Source organism: Platichthys flesus, chromosome 9 (genome assembly GCF_949316205.1).
Source record: "Platichthys flesus chromosome 9, fPlaFle2.1, whole genome shotgun sequence".
NCBI lineage: Eukaryota > Metazoa > Chordata > Actinopteri > Pleuronectiformes > Pleuronectidae > Platichthys > Platichthys flesus.
In genome coordinates this window covers 17,221,177-17,246,287 of record NC_084953.1, presented here as the reverse complement: position 1 = coordinate 17,246,287, position 25,111 = coordinate 17,221,177, and the positions used below count along the sequence as shown (strand labels likewise).

Genomic DNA, 25,111 nt, shown 5'->3' with positions numbered 1-25,111 from the left:
CGTAGGTCTCACAGCAGACATCCTTGGAATCACCCCAGGGAAAGTGAGACAGACCCATCAAGGCATGCGGCAGCTGTAAGGACATCTTCAATATCCTGTTTACTCCCTCGGTCAAAGTCAACTGTAGTTTACACCCGACAACACACACACACACACACACACACACACACACACAGTGAGTGTGTGATCCTTGACCTTCCTCTCTGCACCCTGAGGCATTTTAATTGTTGTAGTGTCTGCATTTTAAAGCTAATTAATAACAGTCCAACCCTCCAACCCTCCCTCTGCCATGAGTCACAGCTATTGATCCACTTATACACACAACATTTCCCAGTTCCATCCATCCATCCCTCCATGACCACTCCTGGGTGTTGAGTGGGTCACGTAGTGCAGAGGTGTTTTTTTTTCTTAGGCAGCTGTGCGTCAGAGTTCAGTTGTGAAATGTGATATATGTTGAGTGTGTGAGACGCTGAGAGCACTTCACAGCCCCGAGCTTTGTCCTTGACAAGTGGCCCTCACAGAGATGAGGGGAAAGGACAGACACGCTGGGCTGATGCATGCCGGGAGGACACCTTGACTTTGCTTCATCATTTAGATGTAATGGAGGTTGGACTGGCTGCTGATGATGGAGTTAACAGTAGCTCGGCAGCTACAGGACTCACCATGTGACCAAGTTTCAGGTCCCATCTATTCTGCTTGTGACCCGTGTGACAAACAGGGTGAAACAGCCCGACTCCATTATGCCCTCGTTCCTGCATCCAAGAAACAATTCTGCACCCAACCCAAAAACTTTCACAAAACGTACAATCTTTTACATGGCAGGTATATTTTGTTGCGTGCAGGTAGAGCAGGGTCAGATATTTCCCTCCTTTGAGTGCTTATACGAAACTAGAGTTTCTGGAGGTTTCAGCAAGTTCAATCTAAGACTTTTTTTAGGACATTCATGAATTAAATTAATGACCTATGTCAAGTATGACAGATGTGAAGTAAATTAGCAAGTCCCTGAATTACTTATACTTCTTCATAATTGAAGATAAGATGAAGTATGAAAGTAGAGAATAACCCTCAGGACAGCAGGTTATCAGTCGGTATCTTTAGTCTTTTCAGACCAGGGTGTTTATAGACTCAGTTATCACAGCCATATTGTTCTTATTTGTAGTTTTATTACAGTTAACTAATAATTGCATCGCTGAGAAAGAACTACAACAGATGGAGACAGTGTCAAATGAATGTTAACATAATTCAAATCTCCTTGAACATATTCAAGATCTAGTACCTAACATTTTAATGTATTTAGGACTTATCAAGGCCTATAATTCAGATTCTAACGCTGGACTTCATTTTTGAAGTAACCCAGAATCAACGTCTGCTGGCTCTAACTTCCTATTCCTCATGTGATATACGAGTGATGTATTTTTATCCAGCGTGAGGCAAGACGGCAAAGATGTCCAACTTCTCCATTCTAATTAGAGAACAGCTACATCCCAGTTGTTGCTGCTGTCTGGTGCCATTAAAAAGGTTTTCCTTTATGGGCATGAAAGGAAATCAGGTGAGAAAACACACAGACCCTTCAGACTTCTCCTTCACATTCGGTGTGAATATACCTTTAATTTCTCAACAGCTGTCATATCATTAAGGTGATATATCATTTAAAAAAAAAAAAAAGCATAAAATTCTCAATTCCCATCTCATGCATGTCCTAGAATATGAAGTGTCAGCATGTGTGTTGCCATGCAAATTATCTGAAAACCTACAGTCTAGCTCACCATTTATGCCCCCTCAAAGATTATCTCCGTTTCATTACATTGTCACTCAGCCAGCTTTGTTTGGCTGAGCCGACGTTTTCCTTTGAACATCAACGGCACCTTTTGTCTGGAGCTGCTGCAACGTTTCCAGCGATGATCAGATAGCGCTGCTGCTATTTTTACTTCTAGATGTGGCGCTGGCCCAGAAAAATACGATCTGAGTTGATTAGTGAAGCCTGCGAGAGCCGTTGTGGTGCATCTAAAAGGAGTCCTTCATTTCATCAGACACTGTGGGGTTGAAATGTGCAGATATAACCGAATAACCTGCTAAGAGTACTGTCTATTTATTTGAACCACGGAATGAATAAGGAGGCATTTTAAGAAACACATTGTATCTTTATTTTTAGGCGACTGAGAAATGCTTAGTCGCTGCAAGAAGGTAAAAATCGAGAGTACGCTGGGACCCAATGTTGTGGAAAAGCCCCACAACTCACCCCTCCACATTTCTCCTTCCAGTCTATCAGTCATTTCCTCTTTACACTTCTTCAGAAAAAGTTCTAATGAATGAGCATCGTGTCAGAAAGCATCCTGACAGCCTGTAAGTGATGGGATCGATGATTGGGTGGGATTGTAACAGTGGCGGATCTCTGCAATCATCCCAGCAGGACACGCACACACACACACACACACACTCACACACATGGCTTAAAATGAACACAGTTCACATGTGATTCAGTAAGGCTTGATCTCTCCACACATCAGAATATGACCTAGGCGTCCATTGTAAGAGGTACTTTACACTGAGTGAAGTCTTAACATTCCCATCCAGAGCAGATTCCCCTTATCTGGACGAGTGTGTGTCGCACCCTCCCTCCCATCAACCCACCAGTCACTTAATCCGGCAGGTTCACTGAGTGTGAAGGCCTCCAGCAGCTCTGTCAGCTCCAGCCAGCCTGAGGACCAGGAGGCGGGCCGAGGCGCGGCTTAATCAATGCACTGATGTCCGGGGGAGCCAAAACCAGTTGAGACCCCGGAGCCTGCAGCCCACTCCTGCTGCTCTCTGTCAATTCCATTCATCTCCCTCCGCTGACTCGCCCTCACCGGTCACTCAGCTGAAGAAATAAGTGGATTCTTTCACCTGCTCGAGGTCAAAATCACCTGGAGAGTAAAAGAAGCAAGGTGTCAGAGCAGGTTATCATCGGTGGTACGCAGTTACACAAAGTACATCTCGTGTTTAGCCGAACTTTACTACACCGTCAGAAGGGTTGCAAGGTATGCTAACAGCTAGTTTAGCATGAACAAACTAAAAATAGTGCATAGCGGTAATGCAGTTTCTACATATGTTTTTTTTTCCCAGACTCATATGAGGTCACCAGGACCTTTGACAACTGAAATCTTATCATTTACTGTTCAAGACACCAACATAAATTCATGATTTGTGAGGCCACTGTGACCTTGATCCTTGACCTTTGACTTTCCAAATCTAATCAGTTATTCTTTAAGTCCAAGTTAACATTTATGCCAAATTTGGCTACTTTCCCTGAAGGTGTTCCTGAGTTGTAGTGCTCACAAGAACAGTCACCTTGACCTTTCACAATCAGTTTAAGACCAAGAACATGTTTTGTAAGATCCCAGTGACATTGACCACTACATGTCAAGCAGTTCCTTCGTGAGTCCAAGGGAACATTTGTATCAGATCTGAAGAAGTTGCCTCAAGGCACTCGAGATATTTTGGAGAAAGGGACGACAGACAACTCATTAACATGATGTATCCGCCCACTGGTTGTCGAGGGTGCAGAGACTGGGACCCTCCTATTGTAGAAATGAAGGTGCAGAGATGAGGAACATGTCCCTGCTTTATCCCTTCAGGGATTATGATGCTAGCATGCTGGTAGTTGACTTGTATAGGTCATTAGCATGCTGAACACAAAGTACAGCTTGAGGCAGATCAGAATATCTGGTTAAAAATACATTTTAACCAGATTAAATTAGATTCCTGCTGCAGGTAACATGACTATATTTTCTGTATATTCAATACAGTAGGTTTATTTATCCTGATACATTTGAACAATCACTGCTTTATTGTTCAAACTTCATGTGATTAATGATTAATGAAGGAATTAGCTTGGACTTTTGTTCTGCCATATTCTGAGTCTGGTGCCAGGAGACAGAGCTTCAATCTACAAAAGAAAAATTTGAAATTAGATTGAACTTTTTACTTTTACTGTGCACCAGCAAGTTAACTATGAACACATGCATCCAAATATCAGCTATGGATAACGCCTTGTCCTGCACTCTGCTTCTAACAGGTGTGTACACCAGTAGAAGCTGCAGCGTGAATTATTGGGGAATAAACACTAAAATTTGGTAGCCGAAAAATTCTCACATCAAGACATCAACCTATTAGAGCAACTACAATACTTATAAATGCGTAGTTATCCTTTATCATGTATAAAAAAAAAACGAGTGGTATCAAAATAAAATCTGCTTCACACAGCTTTTGGTAATTTATATGCAAGTTGTCACTGCTAGCAGCTCCAAACTTCAGTCTACTTGATAAAACAGATTTTTGTAGTTTGTTTTCTTTCTTGCATTCTTCTGAATTTACTTTGTCAAAGAACATTATGTACTGATGGTAAAAGACAGAATAGTCCCATGATTACAAAACTGCCTCTAGTCTCCTTTGTTGTATTACATGACACCAAAGAAAAATGATAGAGAAAGGACATGAGAACACTGATCTGATACATTCACCATCTCTCGTTGAATGCCACTGTGCTATCTTCTTCATCATCATCATCATCATCATCATCATCAGACAATAACATCTGTTGAGTTATTCAGTGTCCTCTCCCTCAGTTCTCTGCTCATATCTGCTCCTGATTCATGTGATCTCCGGCTGGATTACAAACTAAAACCGAATCACTGTAATAAATTCAGGATCCTTCATAGAGAAGAACTGAAGATTATAATGGATTTTAGCCTAGAGGCACACGCCCCTCAGGAGCACACCTGACTGATCTCTTCCACATAAGCTGATTATGCAGAGGAGGGCCACAATTAACAGTAATGAAATTATACAACCAGCTGTCGGAGCCGGGCTGACACTGAAGTGTTCAAATGGAGTGAGAGGTTATGAAACAGCAAAGCTTTCACCTGATGCACAGAGAGCGACACGCTGCTTCTGTTCAGTTCTTCCACTCCGCACAACAAGAGAATTCTATTCAGGTCATCCTTGAGTCTTATTCTTAATATATTGAGTTCAAAACAAAGCCAGGTCAAATTACCTTGACCTTTAAACCTTTGACAACCAAAATCTAATCAGGTCACCCTTGAGTCCAGGTGAATGTTTGAACCAAATTTGAAGAAATTCCCTCAATGGTTTCTTGAGATATCGCGTTCTTTGGAATGGGCCGGACACTTTACAGAATATCCCTTTTGATTGTCGCTATAATCAGTTCGACCTACAGGTATCACAGGTCTTTCTCATTTCATATTATTTAGGTCATTCATGGTGGTGACAGTGTTGCTTGTAATTAATGAATCTTCCAGATGAACGCTCTCGTAGCTGAACAGGAAAACCCAGTAGGTTTACAACCTCCAGACTTCAGATTATTCATAATGGTCAGTGCTAGGTTCAGTGAAGCCTTGAGACAACAGGATTCCTTGGTGTGTTGAACCTGCTTTGTAGCACAGGCCTCAGGTGTTTAGGAGCCAGACAGTTGTACACACACTGACCTGTCTGGGGAACTTTGGCCAGAAGCAGCAGCAGCCTCCTGTACTCCTGGTACTTCTTGTTCTTGGCCTCAGGCCTGCAACAAAGGAGGAGAATAGAAGTTTAAAACTTTATTGACTCTCAGGAGAAAATGTTTCAGTCTTTGTAGAAAAGAATTGGACTTTTAACTATTTCTTAGCCCTCAATCAAGTAACTTTTATGGCTTCTGTCAGTTGGCCTCTCGCATTTCAACTTCACTGGGTTGTTCACACTTGGGAGGTCACATTAAAGCTGATTTCAGACATGCACTGACGCTTCTAACACTCGACTGACGCGAAAATGAAAAGAAGTGGAACGATAGAGGACAACAACGAAGATGTCAAGATGGTTAGTGGTGATAAGAGCTGATGCCAGTTTCTGTGAGTTGTAAAGAAAATCCTGTGATCTCCAAACGTTAGGGTGCTGACCGGATTCAACGACTCCAAAATTTCCCTATCACATTTCAACTTCGAACGTCCTTTGAATGCACCATATATGAGTAGTAGAAGTAGATTTTTAACGCATCCTTTTGTCACTGAGGTGATTCTTTAAGAAGAATTTGCAATCATCATAAAATTTCGTGCACATTGCAGGAGATTAAGAGTGAAAGAAACCTGGTGTTTTCACAGCTACAAATCTGTCTGACTGTGTAATAGAGCCATGTGTCCACACATACTTTATCTAAATGCCAAACATAATCATTGTTTTAATTTACACACAGGCAGAGGATTAAATCACGATTGTATTAAAGGACCCCTGCAGACATATTTTTAATTATGGGACCTAATGTGTTGATTAAAAATGTGTCTGTGGTGTTCTTTTTCTTAATAAAGTGGAATCCCCTTGTTAAATCTGTTAAGAGCACAATTTCCCAATTTTACCTTTACGAAAAATCCAGAAACTATAAATATATAAATATCTACTACTTAGTATATGAGCTAATATCCAATTCACTAAGTTTACACATGATAATTGTTCAAGTTATATAATGGACCACGATGTCCACAAATCACGAAATCCTATTAAGTCTGTGAGAACGAATAAAGTTTCACTGTCAGTCGATAAAGTGCCAAACACTGAAGAGACGTTATAAGCAAAACTCATTTGCATTGACTGAGTAAAATGGTGCTGATGGCAAGAAATCTGTTTAGTTTCATATTGTGACGGATGTCTCTGTGAGCCCACACGTCCCTTATTTCTGGTGTTAATGAGAATAAGCATACTGGCGAATTTTAGGAGAGAGTAATGTGTCTGTGTTAGTGAGAGAGAGAGGGAGACAGAGAACAGGGGCTCCTGCAGAGTTCATGCTGTAGAGAAGGTGTCCAATTATCCCGAAGAAAGAAAAACACAGTTAGATGATGAGCGTAACCCAGCCACAGGCCATTAACACAGACACACGGAGAGAAGGGGAGAAAATCCTTTTATATCCGATGCCTGAGACAACAAGAGGAAAATCTCAGCTACGCTAATATAACTTTTATAGTCATACAATCTGAGCTCTTCTGTTTGGACTGTTTTATAATGTTTGTACATGCGGGAGTCGCGTGTCCAGTGTACGATAGCCTCTGTCAATACCATAAAAGTTCATACAGATCACAGTGTAGCATAAACATACACAGTGACTAATGGCAATGATGGCTCATTGTATAAGAACGATCCAAACAAAGCCAGAGGGACAGAGTGCAGGTGGACTGCAATACTATTATATAATATTTGTGCTAATATTTCACTGATATTCAGAAACTATATGACAATATTTTTTGACCATGAACAGGGGTTGCTACAAAATGAATCATAGGATTGGTAGACGAACACAGCGTTGCTCCTGAGACTTGCGCAAGTGCAAGTGTGTGTGCATGTGTGCGTGAAATCCAATGTGTGTGTGTGAACTCACTGGAGCCGATTGCAGTACTTCTGTAGCAGGAAGTTGGACAGGTCCTCCAGGATTGGTTGGCTGTGCAGGGCGACAAACTGCTCCCTACAGACCTGACAGGAGGCAGAGAAGAAAAGTTTGTACCCCGAGTTACTTTGATCATCTCAGACTATTCTGGTGTCTGGTGACCAGCTAAGAAAGAGAAAACGACATGAGAGAGTCCAACTGTCCTGGGAACGATAAGTGCTAATACTTTCTGTATCGGCTGCAGGATCAGGATCTATAGTCAAGTTTGTCCCATTAGCAACCACTCAAGGATGAGCACTGAGCAGGGGATAGAAACATGTTGCTGCAATGTACAGGGAGCTCCTACGTATATAGACATTTTTAATAGTTGTCATTAATTGTGGTTTAAAAGAGGTAAAAGACTACATACAAATCTTCAACTCTTCCTACTTCACTACAACTAACAGGGAGTTTGAATGTTTTCCATTCAGTAGTTTTGTGGTTTATGCAGTTCAAGGAACAACAACTCCTCCAGCTGATCAGGAACTGGATCATTCAGAGGATAGAGGGTTGGATGAGTTGCCATTTAAATAAGATGCTTCCTGTGCTTTTTAAAGATATATTTATTACCCTCTGCCGATTCAAGTAGCTTTGTAATTTTGGAGGCGTGCACTCATACACATCAAAAGAATATGAGAGAAAATAAATGTACCTATAAAAGGGAACTGCTTCATTGGTTGTTACTCCTCTGAGGTTGGTTGAGGACATAACATGGTTACAGTGCTCTGAAGCTACTTCCACAGAAAATTGGGGCTTTATGGTAATTCGGTCCATTTAATTCGGCGCCGCGTCTCAGTCTAGGCCTGCTGACAAGCTAGTTTCAGCAGGCAGCGGCCGACAGTCATTTATCCGACGTGACAGGCTCTGTGTGATGGTGCTACCTTCAGTCTGCAGCATGGTAATGTGTGAAGCCGGGGAGGGAGAACGTTTGTTTTACCTTAATAGAAGCTAAACAAATTATCGACTAGAAAAAGCGCTACAATGAGATCAGTGTTACAATCATTCTTCTGTTGCTAAAAATAAATGGAGAAGCCTGGATCAGATTAACAAGAATGTGCAATGACACCTTTAGCTTCAATTAATCAGCAAAAAGAGGAGACACAAACCCCCAATGATATGTGATCAGACCAGATGGATATGGCTGTGGGGGGATAATGGTAAGGACGAGGAACGGTGACACAAAGTGGAGAGGGGTCAGTGAAAAAAAGGCTGTTCTGTGATTCGATACCTTGTTCATGGTGTCCACGGTGAGGGCGTGGGTCCAGAAACAGTCGTGAACCGAGACGAATGTCAGACCAGCGCTGGAATCAAACATAGAGGGGGAAGGTTTAAGAAAGAGTAGACGTACTGAAGACATCATTTGCTAAAACCTGTAAAGAACCTGAGTCTGTAAAAATGAGCTCACTGTGTTTAAAGCACATCATACCACACCTATCTGTGATAATTGCCTTTAAGATGACAGGGAACTTTAAGTAATGCACACATGGAGTCAATCTGAGGTCTCACATCACAAACTGAAAAATGACTCTGGATTGAATACATTTGTGTAACAAGTGCAGCATGTTAACTGATACCTGTAGCAGTGGAGAGAAGTCAGCATCATGTGTGTGGAGTCCAGAGAGTGGATGAAATTTGGCGGGAAGGCGTTCTTCTGTTTGACTGTGTCCGGCCGCCTGTGAAGGGACAGAAAACAAAGAAAATAAAACTATTGTGGACTTTCTGATATCTTCATTTGTTCTGATATACACATAATGTGCTGTCAGCCAAACTTCCTGAAGTCTGAAGTGGCCTCATTATGTGCTGATAATTCACAAAGGTTGAAAACTGGTTCGTGGACCACTTGGAATAAAGAAGTTCAAATAGCATATATCACATGGCCAACAAAATAGAAAGCAAGTCTCATAATGTTACGGTTTATATACCCAGATAAAGTTTTTTTTTTTAAGAAGTGTGGTGGTCCTCTACTTCTCCTCATTACACATATTATTTTCATAATATTGCGTTATTCTCTGTTATTCAGAATCTCCTTCCGGATTAAGTTCTATTTCATCATATCTCATCATATCTTAACTTAGCAGCTACACATAGTGTTTATATATTATTTTCTTTGGCAACATCAAAGTAACAATGAAATGGAAGCTCAAGCTTTTTCATCAACCATATTGTGATACATTTCAAAGTAAAATTAATCTGCCCGTTTGGGAATTATTGAGATGGATTTAAATCAAATCCTTTCATGTAACTGGATAAAAAAAGTGGCTGTGAATAAACAAATAAACTGTGATATGGAGCTGTCGAGGACTTCTGTCAGTAGCACGAGAGGCCAAAACATCCGCTGGGTACCTTTCATTTTCAGGTCAGTGGTTAATGGTAAATCTTGATTACATTCTGGTTGTTATTGTGGATCTTTCATTATAAAACAAATCAAATGTAATTACAAGAGCAGGAAAAGCACACATGTAATACCAGTATTATTAACAGCTGCATCATGAAGTCGCATTAGTTTTCCCTGCATTCAGTCAGAAAGCTCGCCGTGCTGGGATTTCAACATCAATATGTATTTTCTACTATGTGACCTCCGGGCGACTCGCATCTTCTAAACAACAGTCAATATGAGTAGTGTAGACGTGATATAAAAGGAATATTACAAGGTAATATAAATGCAGTGTTGTTGCTGCTGCTGATGGAGCTGGAAATAAAAGAAGCATCCTGCCAATCTGCATCCCCATATTCCCATTACACTGAGCCTGTGCCATTCAAATCCTCTGGGCTGCCACAGAGCAGAACGCTGCTCTAATGGAAATGCAGACCGAGCGGAGAGAGCTCGGGCCAAGCTAAAACACACATACACACCATGCACACACACACACACACACACACACACTGTGCATACACGCACCCACACAGTGCCTGTCTTTCAGTCTATTTTGCTTTGAAAAGTTAGATTTTTTTCACATCAGGGTGCTTTTAGTTCTGCTGCTTTGGGCTTTAGATGAACAAAAACAAGATTCCCTGAAAATATATTTGCAAGCACACTCGGCTAGAGATGCTTTCAACAACACTGTCTTTCCCCTATTTTCTTTTCCTTTGTCTCACACAGACACACCAAGCAAGCATGTCACCTTCAAATCCCATGGGCCCAACAGACTAGCAAGGTGCACAGTCTGTACTCTAAGGGTTCGCAACCACAAGCTCTCTGAAGCGTCATTGCTCTCTAGCCTCTTAGCAGAGTGATGGTTCATTTCATATAACAAGAAATACTAAAAGCTATGAACTATGTTTATTTTAATTACAGCAAGTCAAATGGTGGCTGCTTCCATTTGTGTGTCTCTGTGGAAGGAAGAAAATCAGCCATGGCGCTGTATAATATTTATACAGCGCTTTTCTAGTCTTGATGACCACTCAGTGCTTTACATTAGTTTGCCATTCACACACACATTCATACAGTGCATCTATTAGCAGCACTTTTTTTTCCTACGAGGGGCCATTCAGGGTTCAGCATCTTGCCCAAGGACACTTCTGCATTCAGATGGGGAACACTGGGATTGAACTGCCAACCTTCTGGTGGGAGGACGGCCACTCTACCCCTCAGCCACAGCCTCCCAATTGTGTCAAATTTAGCTCCGATTGTTGCCATCGATACGTTCTCTGACAGTAACATTTTCGTTTCAGACAAGTCGGCCTCTGTGAGAGTCGCCCCCCCCCCCCCCCGTCCTCCCTCTCCTTCCCATCCACTCTAAAATCCCCCACCCCTCCTTGCACGTTACTGGCTGGCAGTTCAGTATTGACGCTGCTGATCCTGTGGCACTGTGGATGTCAGATTGAAGAGGACGGCTGTCAGTCCTTGTCATCTTCGTCTCCTGTCACTCATTCTGTCTTTTTTTTGTTCTCTACCACAGAGGTGAGCATCTGTCAACCTGATTCAGTCTACTCTTTTAAAATCTGTCCTGCCTCACTATGATTAGCAGTCGTCTACAGATGACACAAGTAATGAGATATTCAGGAAGGTGCATACACTGATGATCTGGTATATAAAAAAAAAAAAATTCCATGTGAAATGTATTGACTCCCATTACATGTTAAATCTCAACCCCCTCTGATGAACCTATTGGGAATAAAGGCCGTAACTCTTTGTTATTTCTGTCATTTGCGATACATTAACTAGTCTGCAATAACACAAATGCCTATTTAACTGTCAGTCATTGATGATTGTTTCTTTATTTTCATGTCCACACTGAAGTGTCCAATTATCATGAGTTTATAAGACACCACAAATAAAGCTACAGTGGTTCTTCAACTATTAAACAAAAAATTCAGCCTTCTTTCCCAAGCCTCGCAAACAGAATCTGCTGAAATAATACTTCTCTTCCCTATAATAATCCAACCAAAAGAAATCAGCATAAATGGAGGACATATTACTAAAGACAACATCTTGTACATCCTCGTAAAACGGAAAACAAAAAATGAAATAATCCTCATTCTCAATTTTACCAAGCTCAAAGATAGAGCAAAGCCTGTGTTGCTCTGGAGTGACATAAAACCTGCCGTCACCAATACAATCTTATTATCTAAACTGAAAAACTGTAACTGAACCCATAATTAATTTGTTTTACAAATACTTAATTTAAAAAGTGTTTCTAATTCTCATAGAATACTACTAATTCATTTTTCACTCATTCCTACATGGTCGACAATTTTTAATGTTCATATCAGTATAGCTTTATTGTTCTGCCCCTAATTCTAAACTCGTTCCTGTTAGCAAAACCTCAGTTATATGTCACACAACTGGAAGTGCGAAACTTTTCAGATCGCATTTGCCAATATGTGATCAATGCAAAGTTACATCCGACCTTGAGATGGCAATTAGCGAAAACATCCACTGGAGAAAAGTTTTGTGCGGCTGAAGTTCCTGAGAAAAGCTAATTGCCTCAGGAGAGCTCAACTTTCTACTTTCATCCTCCTCTAAAAGCCAAACACAAAATTATTGAGTGGTCTGAAGCTACTTTTTCTAAAACTTGTGACTCAAATAAATGAAAAAATTAAAAGACCTGCTGTAAAAACACTATTTTCTCCCAGCAGCCTTTCTTTTTCATTACAATCAGAATAACTGGTGACAGTTATTGGGGACAGTTCAGCTCCAAATTACAATGATTGCCCATGAGAGAGTGATATTGTTGGTATTGTTGAATCTGTTGTGGGTCAGACTTAGAGAACACAGATGCAGATACAAACAGACGGGTGCCACAAGGACTCACTCTTTGATGTCATGGTTGATTTTGAGGTTGATATGTTGCATGATACTCTTCATCTGTAGAGATAAAACACAGACAAAAAAAAACAGAGGTTTATCCACAAGTAAATCCAGTTCCAGACATAAATAATGACTGATAAGTCTTATAAAATGTATCTGACGCACACAAACCAAAAGATTATAATGATTGTTTAGATAAAATGCATAAAGCAGAAACTCTGCTAAATCTGCATTTTTTAGGCTGATGGTTGTGTTTACATTAATTCAATTTCCAACATGACTGATTTACAATTATCATGGTGGATTCTCAGCCTACATACCGAGGACTAATGAAAAGGAAATTCATTTACTATCAAATCATACTTGGATAAACAAAGAAAAACATCCATCCTCCTATCCATCCATCCATGTTACATTTACCAGATGTTTATTTAGGTCAGTGACCACAGGGAGCCAGGTGACACTGAAACGCAACGCAGGAGACTTGAACCCTAAAAGCTGAGGCTGTGGTTCAAGGGTTCAACTCTGCTTCACTGAAGTAAATAGCTGTGGTTGTATAGTGCCTGGAGATTGAGTGGATTAGAATAGATACTTTCTTTGAAATTCTACCCTAATGTCATGGGATCTCTTGGAATAGGTTTAATTGTTTTATCTCCTGTGATTTTCCAGCAGCCCTTGATGGAACTGCATTGTACTTTTGAGTGAATAGTTTTGTGAACTGTTCAGGAGTTAACATTCTGCTGTGTACTTCACAGTAACACACCCAACAAAAACTGATCTCTCTACTGGTTTGTGTAAATATTCCATGAAATGGGTATTTACAGGAAAACTGACACTTGTGTCTGTCACCTGAAAACCAGTGAATCTGTAATGGTGAACTCATCCTGCCCAAGTGTAAACTGAACCACAACTTGAGAAGAACACCCCTACCCCTCCTTTACTTTTGTTTTAACCTTTACCATTGGTTTACAGTTTAGAATGATCCCTCTCTCTGCTATGTCACACCCTGACAGTTTAACATAGAACTGCATTGCATTAAGAAAGTATAAGCAAAGTATAAGCAACCACACACACATAAGTATTCTCATATGAACAGGACAGGAGCTAGAGAGAGTTATCTGTGATGCACTGTCCCCACAGACAGGAAAGTGATGGAGGGTTGAGGCAGGCCGAGGGGAAAGCTTAAGCTTAAGTAACAGCAGTATTCCACAAAACCGCAGATTAAAAGTAGGTGTTTTCAAACATGAAATGGAACATATTTAATTTGTCTTTCACATATGAAGAACACATTTTATGTTCTCTCTCGACACCCAAACAGTAACAGTTAGTATTAATGGAGAGAAGGCTTTAATCTTGCAGACCTTGAGGGGTCCATTCAGAGAGCAGAGCCGAGGCATATGCAGCGAGGGGCATTCTTTCACTGACCCCTGAAACCATGCCAGGGTGGGAACGACGAGCTACTATCTACTAGATATGACTGGCAGCAGACGGCCAACTGCTTGTTAAGGGAGCACATTATTTTGGATGGTTTGCGTTCATTCAGTTTACACTAACAAAGCTACAGTGCATGTCTCTAATGTGATTATTCTGCAAGAACGAGTAATGAAAGTGCTTTTATTGTAAAAAAAGAAAAAGTCTGCTCCTGCTTGTATTATGGGGAAATCAATTCATACTGAGCAGCATGGTGGCTCTCTGGTTAGAGTTTAGGGTTTTACATGACCTGGGGAACTATAGGTGGGAAGAAAGTCTCTGGTTCAGCTCTTATCAGTTGATTGTTGGCTTTAGTCAGCCACAGACCTACTCATTTTATGATTTTGTTGATGTTGCTGCACTCTGACACTCCTGGGTGAACAGTGAGGACACAAGGACCCCGTCTAATGCCCTTCAGCTTCATTCTGGTTCTGAGATGACTCTCTGGAAAGCCAGTAAACAAACATTTAATGCGGGACGTGCTCTTGACTCCATGATTCTGGTTATTGATTTCAGCAAAGTCAGCATAGATGAAAACTGGAGCTGGAAATCGGGCCAATAAGATCTCAATGTATAATGTGGCCCACTGACATTCAATATGGCCCTCAGCCTTTTACCTTTGTTTAAGGTATAACATCCAAATGAGTTTTAATTTAATGCAAGGCTTGAAGGTGTGATTTAATGTCTCTCTGAAACGACAGCATGGGTGTCATGATAGTGGTTCCACTATTCAGTGTCTGTGGAGCATCTCCTTATAAACTGTATATAAACAGGGATGGGAAACTTCCTGTGGTGCTGCGAGAACAACACAAAGCAAAACTGTTCCATCGTCAGTTTTGCTTGAAGGTTGGTTTACTGGTTCACTGTAACTTTGACCACCAAAATCGAATCAGCTAATCAGTGGGTCCAGGTGAATTGTACAAGATGTAATGAGCTTCCTACAGGCAGTCCTAATATATCCAATTCAAAGGTATGTGAAGTCACTGTGACCTTGACCTTTGACTTCCAAGCACCAAAATATAAACAGGTCATCTTTGAGTCCAAGTGAACATTTAGAAGACATTCCCTTAAACTGATCTTAAGAAATCACATTCAATGCTTGCATCAATAATTGAGACCAAGTAAAGGTTTGTGCCAAATGTGAAAGGATTCCTTTGTGGTTCCAGAGATATCACCTTCAAAGGACAAAAAGTTAATATTTGTAAAAAATTTGAAGAAACTCCCTAAGGGCATTCTGGAGATATCGCAATCACAAGAGTGGGACGGAGGGATCGACATACATACAACCCATAAACACAATACCCCTGGACAGTGGCTATGCGTAGGCCTAACAAGAGTCCAGGGGATCACCAAAGTCAATAGGATAAATTGTCATGAATTTGTCAAAATTTGGGCTTGTTGTGTTTCAGTCTGGACGAACCAATCAATCAACTCCCGCTGCCATCCTGAGAGCCATATTGCTAAAAACTGTACAGTAAAAAATACCTTATGAATATAGATGTTTTCTCAACTGCATTAAGATACTGTTAAAGGTTTAAATTGTTTTCAACACCTTATCTTCTAAAAGACGAGCTTTATTAATAGTAAAGTTGTATGAATGTATATCTGAAACAGATAACTGTGTGACAGATGACTTGTAAAAGTAAAACTCGTACAGATATTAATAGCCACATGTACTGTATATAAGAAGGCACAGCTAGAAAGGGATTAAAGTGACAGGTGTTCACATGGACTGAAGTACGTTATAGCTAGCGAGCTATTTGGTTTAGTGGTTCCAGTCGATCGCCTGAAGGTCGCCGTGTGATGAATGACAGAATCGCACAATTATCAAGAGATGGTTTTAAAATAGAAGCGTAGTGTGGAGAAACCCCATTAGATTCTGCCACGGCTGCTATCTCATCCATCATGCTCAGGGAGGGCTTGTGAGGAGATCTGTCCATCACTTGGTTCTTAACATCCGAAAGTTGTGTCCTTAACGGATCGGCTGGATGGTGGGAATGGAGAGAAGGCAACGTAAAAAGCAGTGAGTGAGGAATAGATGTTGCCTTAGATGTGAGAAATGGACTGCCATGGTGTAATTGAGGTCACTACCCTGTGCTATAGTCCTGTTCATTATAATGAATAAGTGAATGATCTGTGTACCACCGCTTACTCAGACCCTGAGGCAGTGATGAACGAGATCCTGGCTCGCCCCACTGCAAGTCTGTGGGGAATAGTCTCCTGCAGTCACCATCACCTGAGCGTTTACAGATGGTCACAGATACAAAAAGCCATCAGTAACCACATGTGAGCCATGCTGCCGAGAGGGGAATCCCCATCCATCACATTGCGGTTAGTAACACAGCTCTGATCTACACCTCACACTCACTCTTTTCTCTGCTGTTCCGGGTCACCTAGTCCTCTACCTCTCCTTCTCCCCCAGGAGAAAGATGAAAACAGCTGGAACAGTCACACACAACACCCTTGAGTATTGCCACAGTTTAACTGGCTTTTTCCAGATCTTTCTACCAAACTTTTATTTTTTACCTTCTAATTCAAACTGCATTTGTTATTATTTCACCCCAAAATGGCAAAATATTTTGCAGTATCAACTACATATCATGTTAGCCCTGAGAAGGCTGTGTATCTAATCCAAGGCAAAGGGAGGAGTGCAGGGCATTACATACTTTCCCTTTACTATAATGAAAAGCAGACATATTGTAAATACTTACTGTAAAGGCCCTGAGACCTTCAAAACAACCGGAACACATGAAATTAATATCAGTCTGAATGTTGTATTTTCATGTTTATGCACAGGTACCTGTTTTTTTACATCCACTCTAAGGTGTTTAAACACATTGGAGTTAACTATTTATTCATATTGACAGTGCCCTATTTTTTTCTTGCTATAGGCCAAAAGCAAATAATTCACTGTTTAGTACTAAACTAAAAGAAATAAGAACAATATTGACAGAGCTTTAATGTCCAGGGAAATTACAAACAAAACCCAAAGTAACTGAAAGTGATTCTTTCCACATAGAGGACGTTAGATTACAAGCTTTCACAAATCCAGTCGAATCTAGCCAATCCAGCTGATGACTCCCGCGTGTCACCATCCGCTGAGAGCCAGATTTCACTGTAACCTTGCCTGCGAGGGGGGATAAAAAATAAACAAGGAATCTGAGCCAGAGTGACCTCTGATCCGATTAGTATCTCCAAATCCTGTTAGGCATCCTCCCTGATGTATGTTCATGCTCCATTCAGCTACTCCATCCTACTCTAATTTGCTCACCTCGCATGAGCTGTGGAAAAAACTCCATTACACAGGTCGGAGTGTGCACACTGGAAACAACCAACACCAAAACCCCGGAGATATACTCGCATGCAGACACACTCCTGTCTGACTATGTGATGCTACTGTAGCTACTTTTTGATTTTCGTGCCGCACATCACAGTTCATCTTACCACTCCATCTCGAGTCTAATTACTAACGACCCTCAGAAGCACCGTGGCCTTGGATTTAAGAGGCAGAGAGGAGACGGGGAGATTGAATTTAATCCAGCTATGCAGGGAAAGGGTGACCTTTCAGGGAGCTGGTTTCATTTTTGTTGCTCAGTGATGCAACTGGATTAGAGAATTATTGCATGGGATGAAAAAAGCTATCAGTGAGATGCAGGTTGAGACCTCATTCTCCCGTGAAGTCATTCATTAATTTATTAAAAGAAGAAAGATCCACAGAGAGCGCTTCACAGTGAGGGGATCCACCATCTGTCACCCTCGCTCTCTGTCACCTGCTTCTGAGGTGTCAAAATCCCTCCAGTGTAACCTTCTGCTGGATGTCACACTGACGGAGCAGGCGGCTCACTGGGTCAGCCTACAAACTACATGTCTGCAGTGCTTGGCATCATATGCTATATGTCTGTCTCCTTTCTCTTCGTTAATGAGCTTGAGGATGTCAGAGGTCGGACTGGGTCTATATAATATCACACGGTCACGTACACTTTTTTCTATTCATGTACACAGGCACGAAGTCACAGTAACTTCAGAGGTGCTGGCACACAGACACGTTATCTCAGAGATGTGCTACTGTCAGGATCTCCATAGTGAAAAACAACTCCAGAGATGTTGTTCAGCTCCACTCACAGCAATCACACAGCTTAATCAGTGGTGCACTCCTTCATCAAACCTATCGAGACCTGGAATGCTCAGCAGGGACATTCAACCTGTGAAGCTCCGGGCACTTAAGGCTCCATGATAATCCGGCATACTGAGAATACTGAGGCAAACACTGTTTTAGTTGGTTGGATTTTCTGTGGAGCAGAAAAAAAATAAACTGTCTCACTCCACCAGTGCAGTTTCAGTATACATTAATTCTGTCACTGTGACCTTTGACCACTTAAATCAAATCAGTTAATCTATGAGTCCAAGTGACAACTGGTCACAATTTGAAAAAATCCCCTAGAGGCAGACTTGAGATTTGTTCAAGAGGCCAAAAACATCTTTTGTGAGACGACCATCCTGGCTTTGACCTTTGACCATACGAATATAATCAGTGATTCAGTGAGTCTTAGTGAACCTTGGTGCCTATTTAAATTCTCTAAAGGCGTTCTCAAGAGAATGTGTTAACAAGGCAAAAATTGAATTTTAAGGACACAGTGACCCTGCCCCCTGACCACTAAAATATAACCCACTCATCCATGAGTCAGGTTGAATGTTTGTGCATGACATCATCACAGTCATGAAATAAACCCCGGGGAAAATGCAGCACACTGTTGGAATGTGAACGGGTGAATGTCAAAACTGTACTACAAAGCGCTTTGAGTGGTCATCACGTTTAGAAACACATTAACTAAATACAGACCATTTAAATGTGTTTCGTGAGGTCACATCCACTTTGACCTTTCAACCTTAAAAATGTATACGTATATCCTTGAGTCAAATTGAACATTTCTAAAGTATTTGAAGATGCACTTGGAGGTCTCATGCCGGGGAAGATAGAGAGGAGAGAGATATTTAATTATTTGAGTTTTTTATAATAATAGATTTTGGAAGAACAGAGGGTCTCGGTTGTGAGTACTCTGAATCCAAAACAACATTCAATTGTATCTCAGAAGCTCAGTGTTGACTTGAAGGCATTAGTGGGGACATTTTGTTTAAGACCAAATATTTTCCTAATTAGAGATCCTGGTTTGGAGGGTTTTTTGCACTACAAAAAACATTCACCCATTCACAAATACTCATACAGCACAATGCTTTTTATTTCACACACGATTCACACTCAGCAGGAACAGTTGCCAATTTATAACTCAATACCTTGCCCAAGGACACCTCCGCATTCAGGCTGGAGGAGATGACGATTAAACCAATAACCTTCTGGTTAGTGGTTGACCTGCTCTACCTCATGAGCAGCCGCCCAAATCACATGTAAAGCGATGTCTTTGCACTCAGGCTGTTATCAAAAGCAAATAAAAGTGAAGCAAAATGTGTGGGCTGGTTGTGTGGAGACAAAAATCTTGTTCTCATTAGCTGGCAGCCATTAGAAGCATGCCTGTTCTTGTAATTGTAATGAAACCAGCCACCCTCAGCTTCATCAGAGTTCAATCAAAGTCCAATGAAACATAATGAATGGAAATTACACTGTGAATGATAATTATAGTTAAAGTGATGCTCCAAATCCACTCACTGCCTCATGGAAATAATGAGTCAAATCTAACACATATTATGTGAAAGCACCAGGCTGGAACACACAAAAGGTTTCACAGATTGGTCAGTTTGTCAAGAGAGAGTACTGCTTATATTGTAGAAAAGGCAGTTAAAAAGGTGGAAACAACGTGAGCCACGAAAAGGTCCGCTGTGGAAATACTGAGCATGTTGTGAGAGTTGAAAGAACAACAGAAAGGTCAGCTGGTTAATTTCTGAAAATACAGAGAAATATAGACAGGCCTATAATTGTCCATGCTGTCTATCATACACTGAGGGAAACTATGCTGGACATACAAAGATTGTGCGTGGTGCGTCAGACTGTTGATAGCAATTCTGACAACTCTTCGGATTAAAAAGAAAAAACAGATAACACCAATAGTTCAGCTTTATGAACTAAAACTCCAGCAAAACTGTTTGTAACGTAGAATTTGTGTACTGGCCAACTCGTGAGTACCGATTCCATATTGCATTTTAATGATTGCTGTCATTGTTATATGGCCTGGCTCAATTCAAAATCTCCTTTATGAGAATTTTAGTGTAGTAATTGCTAACACCAGTGCCATCCCTTAAAACTGAAGTCATACAATACATTCTGTGTTTTACTGGTAAGACCTTCAAGCGTGAAACTTGCTGCTGGGAGCACAGCACACCTGGAGCCCAGGAGAAGAATTCCCACATACAGTGTGTGTACAAATGTATTTATCTTCACTTTAGAGAGATTTGTTAAGAAAACCAACACATGCCGACTTACCATTTGGTTGCGTGTGCGATGGTAAGGCTGAATGACAGGTAAACCCAGGGGTGTCACCCACTCCACAGTGTGGCCAGACTTGGAGATGAGCCTTGCGCTCTCTGTCAGCCAATCCTGCGACAGAAGGATGACAGCAGGTAGTGAGGACACACGCCTGATTGCGGGATATACAATATATTCAATGCACTTCACTGTTATAGAGTCAAAACCTGCCTTTTGTGTTCTGTCTAAAGAGAGTCACTCAAATCAGACAGTTCGTGGTTTGTTTGGTCAAGGTTTGAATAAATTAGGCTATAAATATAAAGACACTATGTTGCATTTAAAACATGGATGCATTTTAGAATCTCCACAGTATCAATAGATGATTGACGCATTTAGATCTGCGGCTTCTTAAAACTGCTGCAAACAATTGTTGCAAACTTGAGGAAGAGGTGAGAAGTTGGTAGCTTGTTCTAAAAATAACAAGTGCAACAGTACACAAGACATGTCTGGCACAGTCTGTCTGCACAAACAGAAGCCCTATTAATGTCCCATATGTGTCTTCGTCCTCACACAAAAAATATCCCCACACACACATTCATACTGAGCTGAAGGGAAGATAAAAACATCCTATCAACTCTAGGTAGCAGTCTGGCCCAAAGCAGCTCCATTCATCATCACCTGCCTTCCGCATATTCCCACACACAATGAAATGAAGATAGTGTGAACGCAGAGAAACAGGAGAGAGATTAAATAGAGAGATGGCTGGAGAGACTGATCAATCAACAGACTGATAAGGGGATGACAGAGAGGGAGAGTATAGTGTGGACATTGACAGATTTGTAGGGAATGAATATCTGTATTTAGGGAATAAGATGGAAATAAAACTCTGTACATATCAATTTGGGAGCAAAGGTCAGGTCAGGTCAGCCCCACCAACTGATCAGCTACCTCCCCCTACTCACAATACACGCAAGAGGATGTGACCCATTTTAAAGCAGCAGGTGCACACACACACACACACAGACACACACACACAAACTCGCACACGAGAACTTCAGGTCGGCACTGAGGCATGATGGGGCTGGAATTTTTTTCGTCTGAGACTGAGTCTGTCCTAACACATTCCCGAGAGGACACTCAAACCAGCAGTGGGTGGTGGTTCTATTATCGTACCAGTCTTTGCCTGTGGAGTTAATGTACAATCTCATACCAGGTGCACGTCCTGCATCTATAAATGGAGTCTACGTGATAAATGGGTGTTGTTACTGGGGTAATAGTGAAGTAGTCATTCATAAAAATAAATCCTATATGCAGTAATAGGTCAGTAGTAAGAAATGGGGTGTGTGATGATTTAAAAAATTCAAAAGATTTTTTCTGGAAAAGTAAATTTGGTTTTAATTAGAAAGAATAGTTCTAATGTCAGTGAGAGGTTAGTCCTCTGCTGCTGCTGTCAGGGGAAACTTCTTTAGATAATCCGATCCATGTGTGCTCAGTACGGCACTATTTATTCCGCATGAATGTTAGCGTAAGGCATATCAATTTGCACTGCCACCATTTTCAAAGCATTCAAAACCATATTAGTTAAAGATATAATATTTAAAAATCCTTCATTAAAATTTCTGAAAACAACTTGACCTAACTTTTATATTTTGTTGACCTCCAGTATCCCAAATGTTTCGAACAATGTTCAGACCCAGAGAAATCCACAAAAGCTGATTCAAAACTTCATCAAACAGTAGGTCTGTAATCTTGGTCATGGAAAAAAATAAAACCTTCTGTGTGCATCATGTTTCATGATAGAGGATTCTATCTTTGCCTAATGCCTCACTAAAAAATACTATTTAATGCATGTGTGTGTATATAGAGACAAGAAGAGTGACTGCATATCATTTCTGTTATGCAGTTAGAAACACACAACTGTAAGTGGATATTGCTGTTTTTAGACAGATTACCTTAACACTAGTTGGAAGGATGCGGTATGGGAGAGGAAAGAAGTACATTTCGGTGCAGCGTTAGGTATTTTTTTACATTTTGAAATTCTGGTTATGTTTTTCGACATATTTAGGGGCCTGATATTAATGAGTAATAAGTAGAAGGAGTAAAAAATTGGTGGTGGTTTAAATTAATTTGAGGGAAATGTTGAGCCTTGGTGCTGGTAGATAATCTGCTGAGTGCCATTGTAGTTTACTCACCTGGATCTCTCTGGTCCCTGTAAACATCTCTTTTAGGCCAGTGAACACCAGTCGCACCAGGTAATGGGACGCATCCCAGACATGCTCCTGAAAAAAAAGTTAATTAAGCTTGTATATTCAAATACTATAAACACACATTGTTTTCTGCTTCAGGGGATACAATTAAATATATAAAAACTTGAAAGAGTATTTTGACTGTGTTATTATCAAGGCTTCATGTGTAATGCAAAAGTAAATGATAAGAGTTATGGCACACAATGGAAAAGGCACAGTTCTCATATCATTACAGAGATATGATCTCCCCCTCCGCTGGAGCTGCCTCACCCCCTCATCCATCTCCTGGTAATCAGTCACAATTACACTTCCCCCTAATTCCCTGTTTAAACAATTATGGACATTATGCAGAAGTCATTTAGCACAATAGTCTGGCTGTGAGATGGTAGATACACCGATAGTGGGACCATGGTGATCCCATTTACACAAACAATGAGATTATTGTAAGGAGTGCTGTAAGATGATGAAATGCGATGGTGTCATTTGACAGAATGGGTGTGTCCATCAACAGATAATTTTTGTCCAACCAAAATGTAAAGTGTGATAGTTTTGAACTAAAAATAGATTTTGAGAGGCTAAGCAGAGGATATCAATTAGTATTTGCTGATAATGTAATATGGCTGTATTACATGCAAGGCCTCCCTTATTCAACCATGAAATACTTTATCTCACTGCACTATTATAATATGCAAATGTAATGAATATGCAAGATTAAAGTCAAACTTACTAAAAGTCCTTAGGGGAACACCTTCAAAATGTCTCAATGCTGACGAAGAGGACAACGGGGCAATAATATGAAAGGAGTAGAGACTTCAGTAGAGGAGACCTTGTGTCTGAATACAAGTCCATCTATGCTCAGTGTGTGTGTATGGATGCATAGCCTTAGAGGACAGTGTAACATGAGCCCCAAATGGAGAAGTTCCTGTGCTAAGAGGCCAGTCCATCAAACCGCACTGATGCCATGCTAAAAATATAACAGTACATTGTGCGAGGGAAGCCCCTCGGCCACAGACATCACCGTTCTCCTCCACCGCCACCACTGTACCTTGGGGAAGTCATCAATCTCCTTCAGTCTCTTCTCTATCTGGAGGCGTCCCCCATAACGTGTCACCCCGTACACCACAGTCATCACCGTCTGTTTGACCACCTTCCTGCTGATGAAGCCCTCCAGGACCTTGGCGATCTTCACACCACTTTCTGCATCCTCGGCTCGGAACTCCTCCACCTGAAACATAACATTTTTATTGTTGATTAAACAGCCAATTATTTTCTTGAATAGCCAAATAATTGTTCATTAATAGTATCTCTGAAAACCCCAAATGATGCCAGCAAATATCTTATTTGTATGGAATAAATAAATTATCAAAGCAGCAATTTGTTATATTCTGTCTCTCGGTTGATAGATTAATTAGATCAGTGCAGAAGTCATTTAGCTGCGCACAACTTTTGCATTAGTCTAGAATGTCAAACAGCATTTAATAATTGTGATTGCCAATGCTCAGTCCTGTGACAAACAAGCATCACCTTCATGTGGTAAAAGGCACACAGGGAGAGAAGCACACATGAAACTGAAGGTCCAGTAAACTTTACTGATTTATGACAGTCCACAGTCCACATTTATTATTGTTTTTTGGGGGGGGGAGGGCAAGGCAAATAACTTCCTATAGGTTTTTATTTTAAAACAGCAGAGGCAGCTTGAACTGAATGATGTTAAGCTACACACCCTTATCGTTCATAAACATTTGCTTTTGGGTAATAAACCTGCAGTTTATTATCCAAAAGTCCTGCAGGTAGACCCCTCTCCTTCTCTGGAATCAGGAGACCTGCTGTTGCAGTGGAGAACTTTATTCCCTGCATTCTTCAGTAATATGAATTGGGGGTGTTGTACAGCTTAACGTTGCAAGTAAACAGTAGTTTTCCATTTCAGAAGCCTGATAATTAACAGTACCATCTAGAAATGAATGGGTCATTGGGATGCCATGTCACAGATCTTTAATGAAAATTTGGCATGCCGGTGCATTTGGTCACACGAGAAACCAATGGAACTGAAATGTTCTCGCATTTCCTAACTTAGGGAGATGTGGGCTGATGAAGGGGGAACATTTTGAGGGGACTCGAGAAACAGGACATTACAGTTCCATAGGTCTCTAGTGTCACCAAATCAGCATGAAAAGAATGAGTAAGATCTGTGACAGCGTAGCCCAAAAGTAAGATGTTTGACAGAATTATAAATACCAGAGCAATGCACATTCTAAAACTGCCTGTTTGGAATGGCCTGATTGCTTGTCCTG

At 40.9% G+C, this 25,111-nt stretch overlaps 1 protein-coding gene across 1 annotated transcript in view; it reads right to left on the bottom strand.

Annotated features, from left to right (window-relative positions):
* Positions 1-2,120: 2,120 nt before the first annotated feature.
* polrmt (polymerase (RNA) mitochondrial (DNA directed)) overlaps positions 2,121-25,111 on the bottom strand; it is a 42,611-nt gene continuing 19,620 nt past the window's right edge. The window contains exons 13-21 of the mRNA XM_062395958.1: positions 23,866-24,045; positions 22,767-22,853; positions 20,593-20,706; positions 12,694-12,746; positions 9,013-9,111; positions 8,667-8,739; positions 7,394-7,485; positions 5,484-5,557; positions 2,121-2,903 (exon numbers count right to left, since the gene is read on the bottom strand). Of these exons, the coding sequence (XP_062251942.1) occupies positions 2,854-2,903; positions 5,484-5,557; positions 7,394-7,485; positions 8,667-8,739; positions 9,013-9,111; positions 12,694-12,746; positions 20,593-20,706; positions 22,767-22,853; positions 23,866-24,045 (822 nt within the window). The 3' untranslated portion in view covers positions 2,121-2,853. The remainder of the gene's footprint in view (positions 2,904-5,483; positions 5,558-7,393; positions 7,486-8,666; positions 8,740-9,012; positions 9,112-12,693; positions 12,747-20,592; positions 20,707-22,766; positions 22,854-23,865; positions 24,046-25,111) is intronic.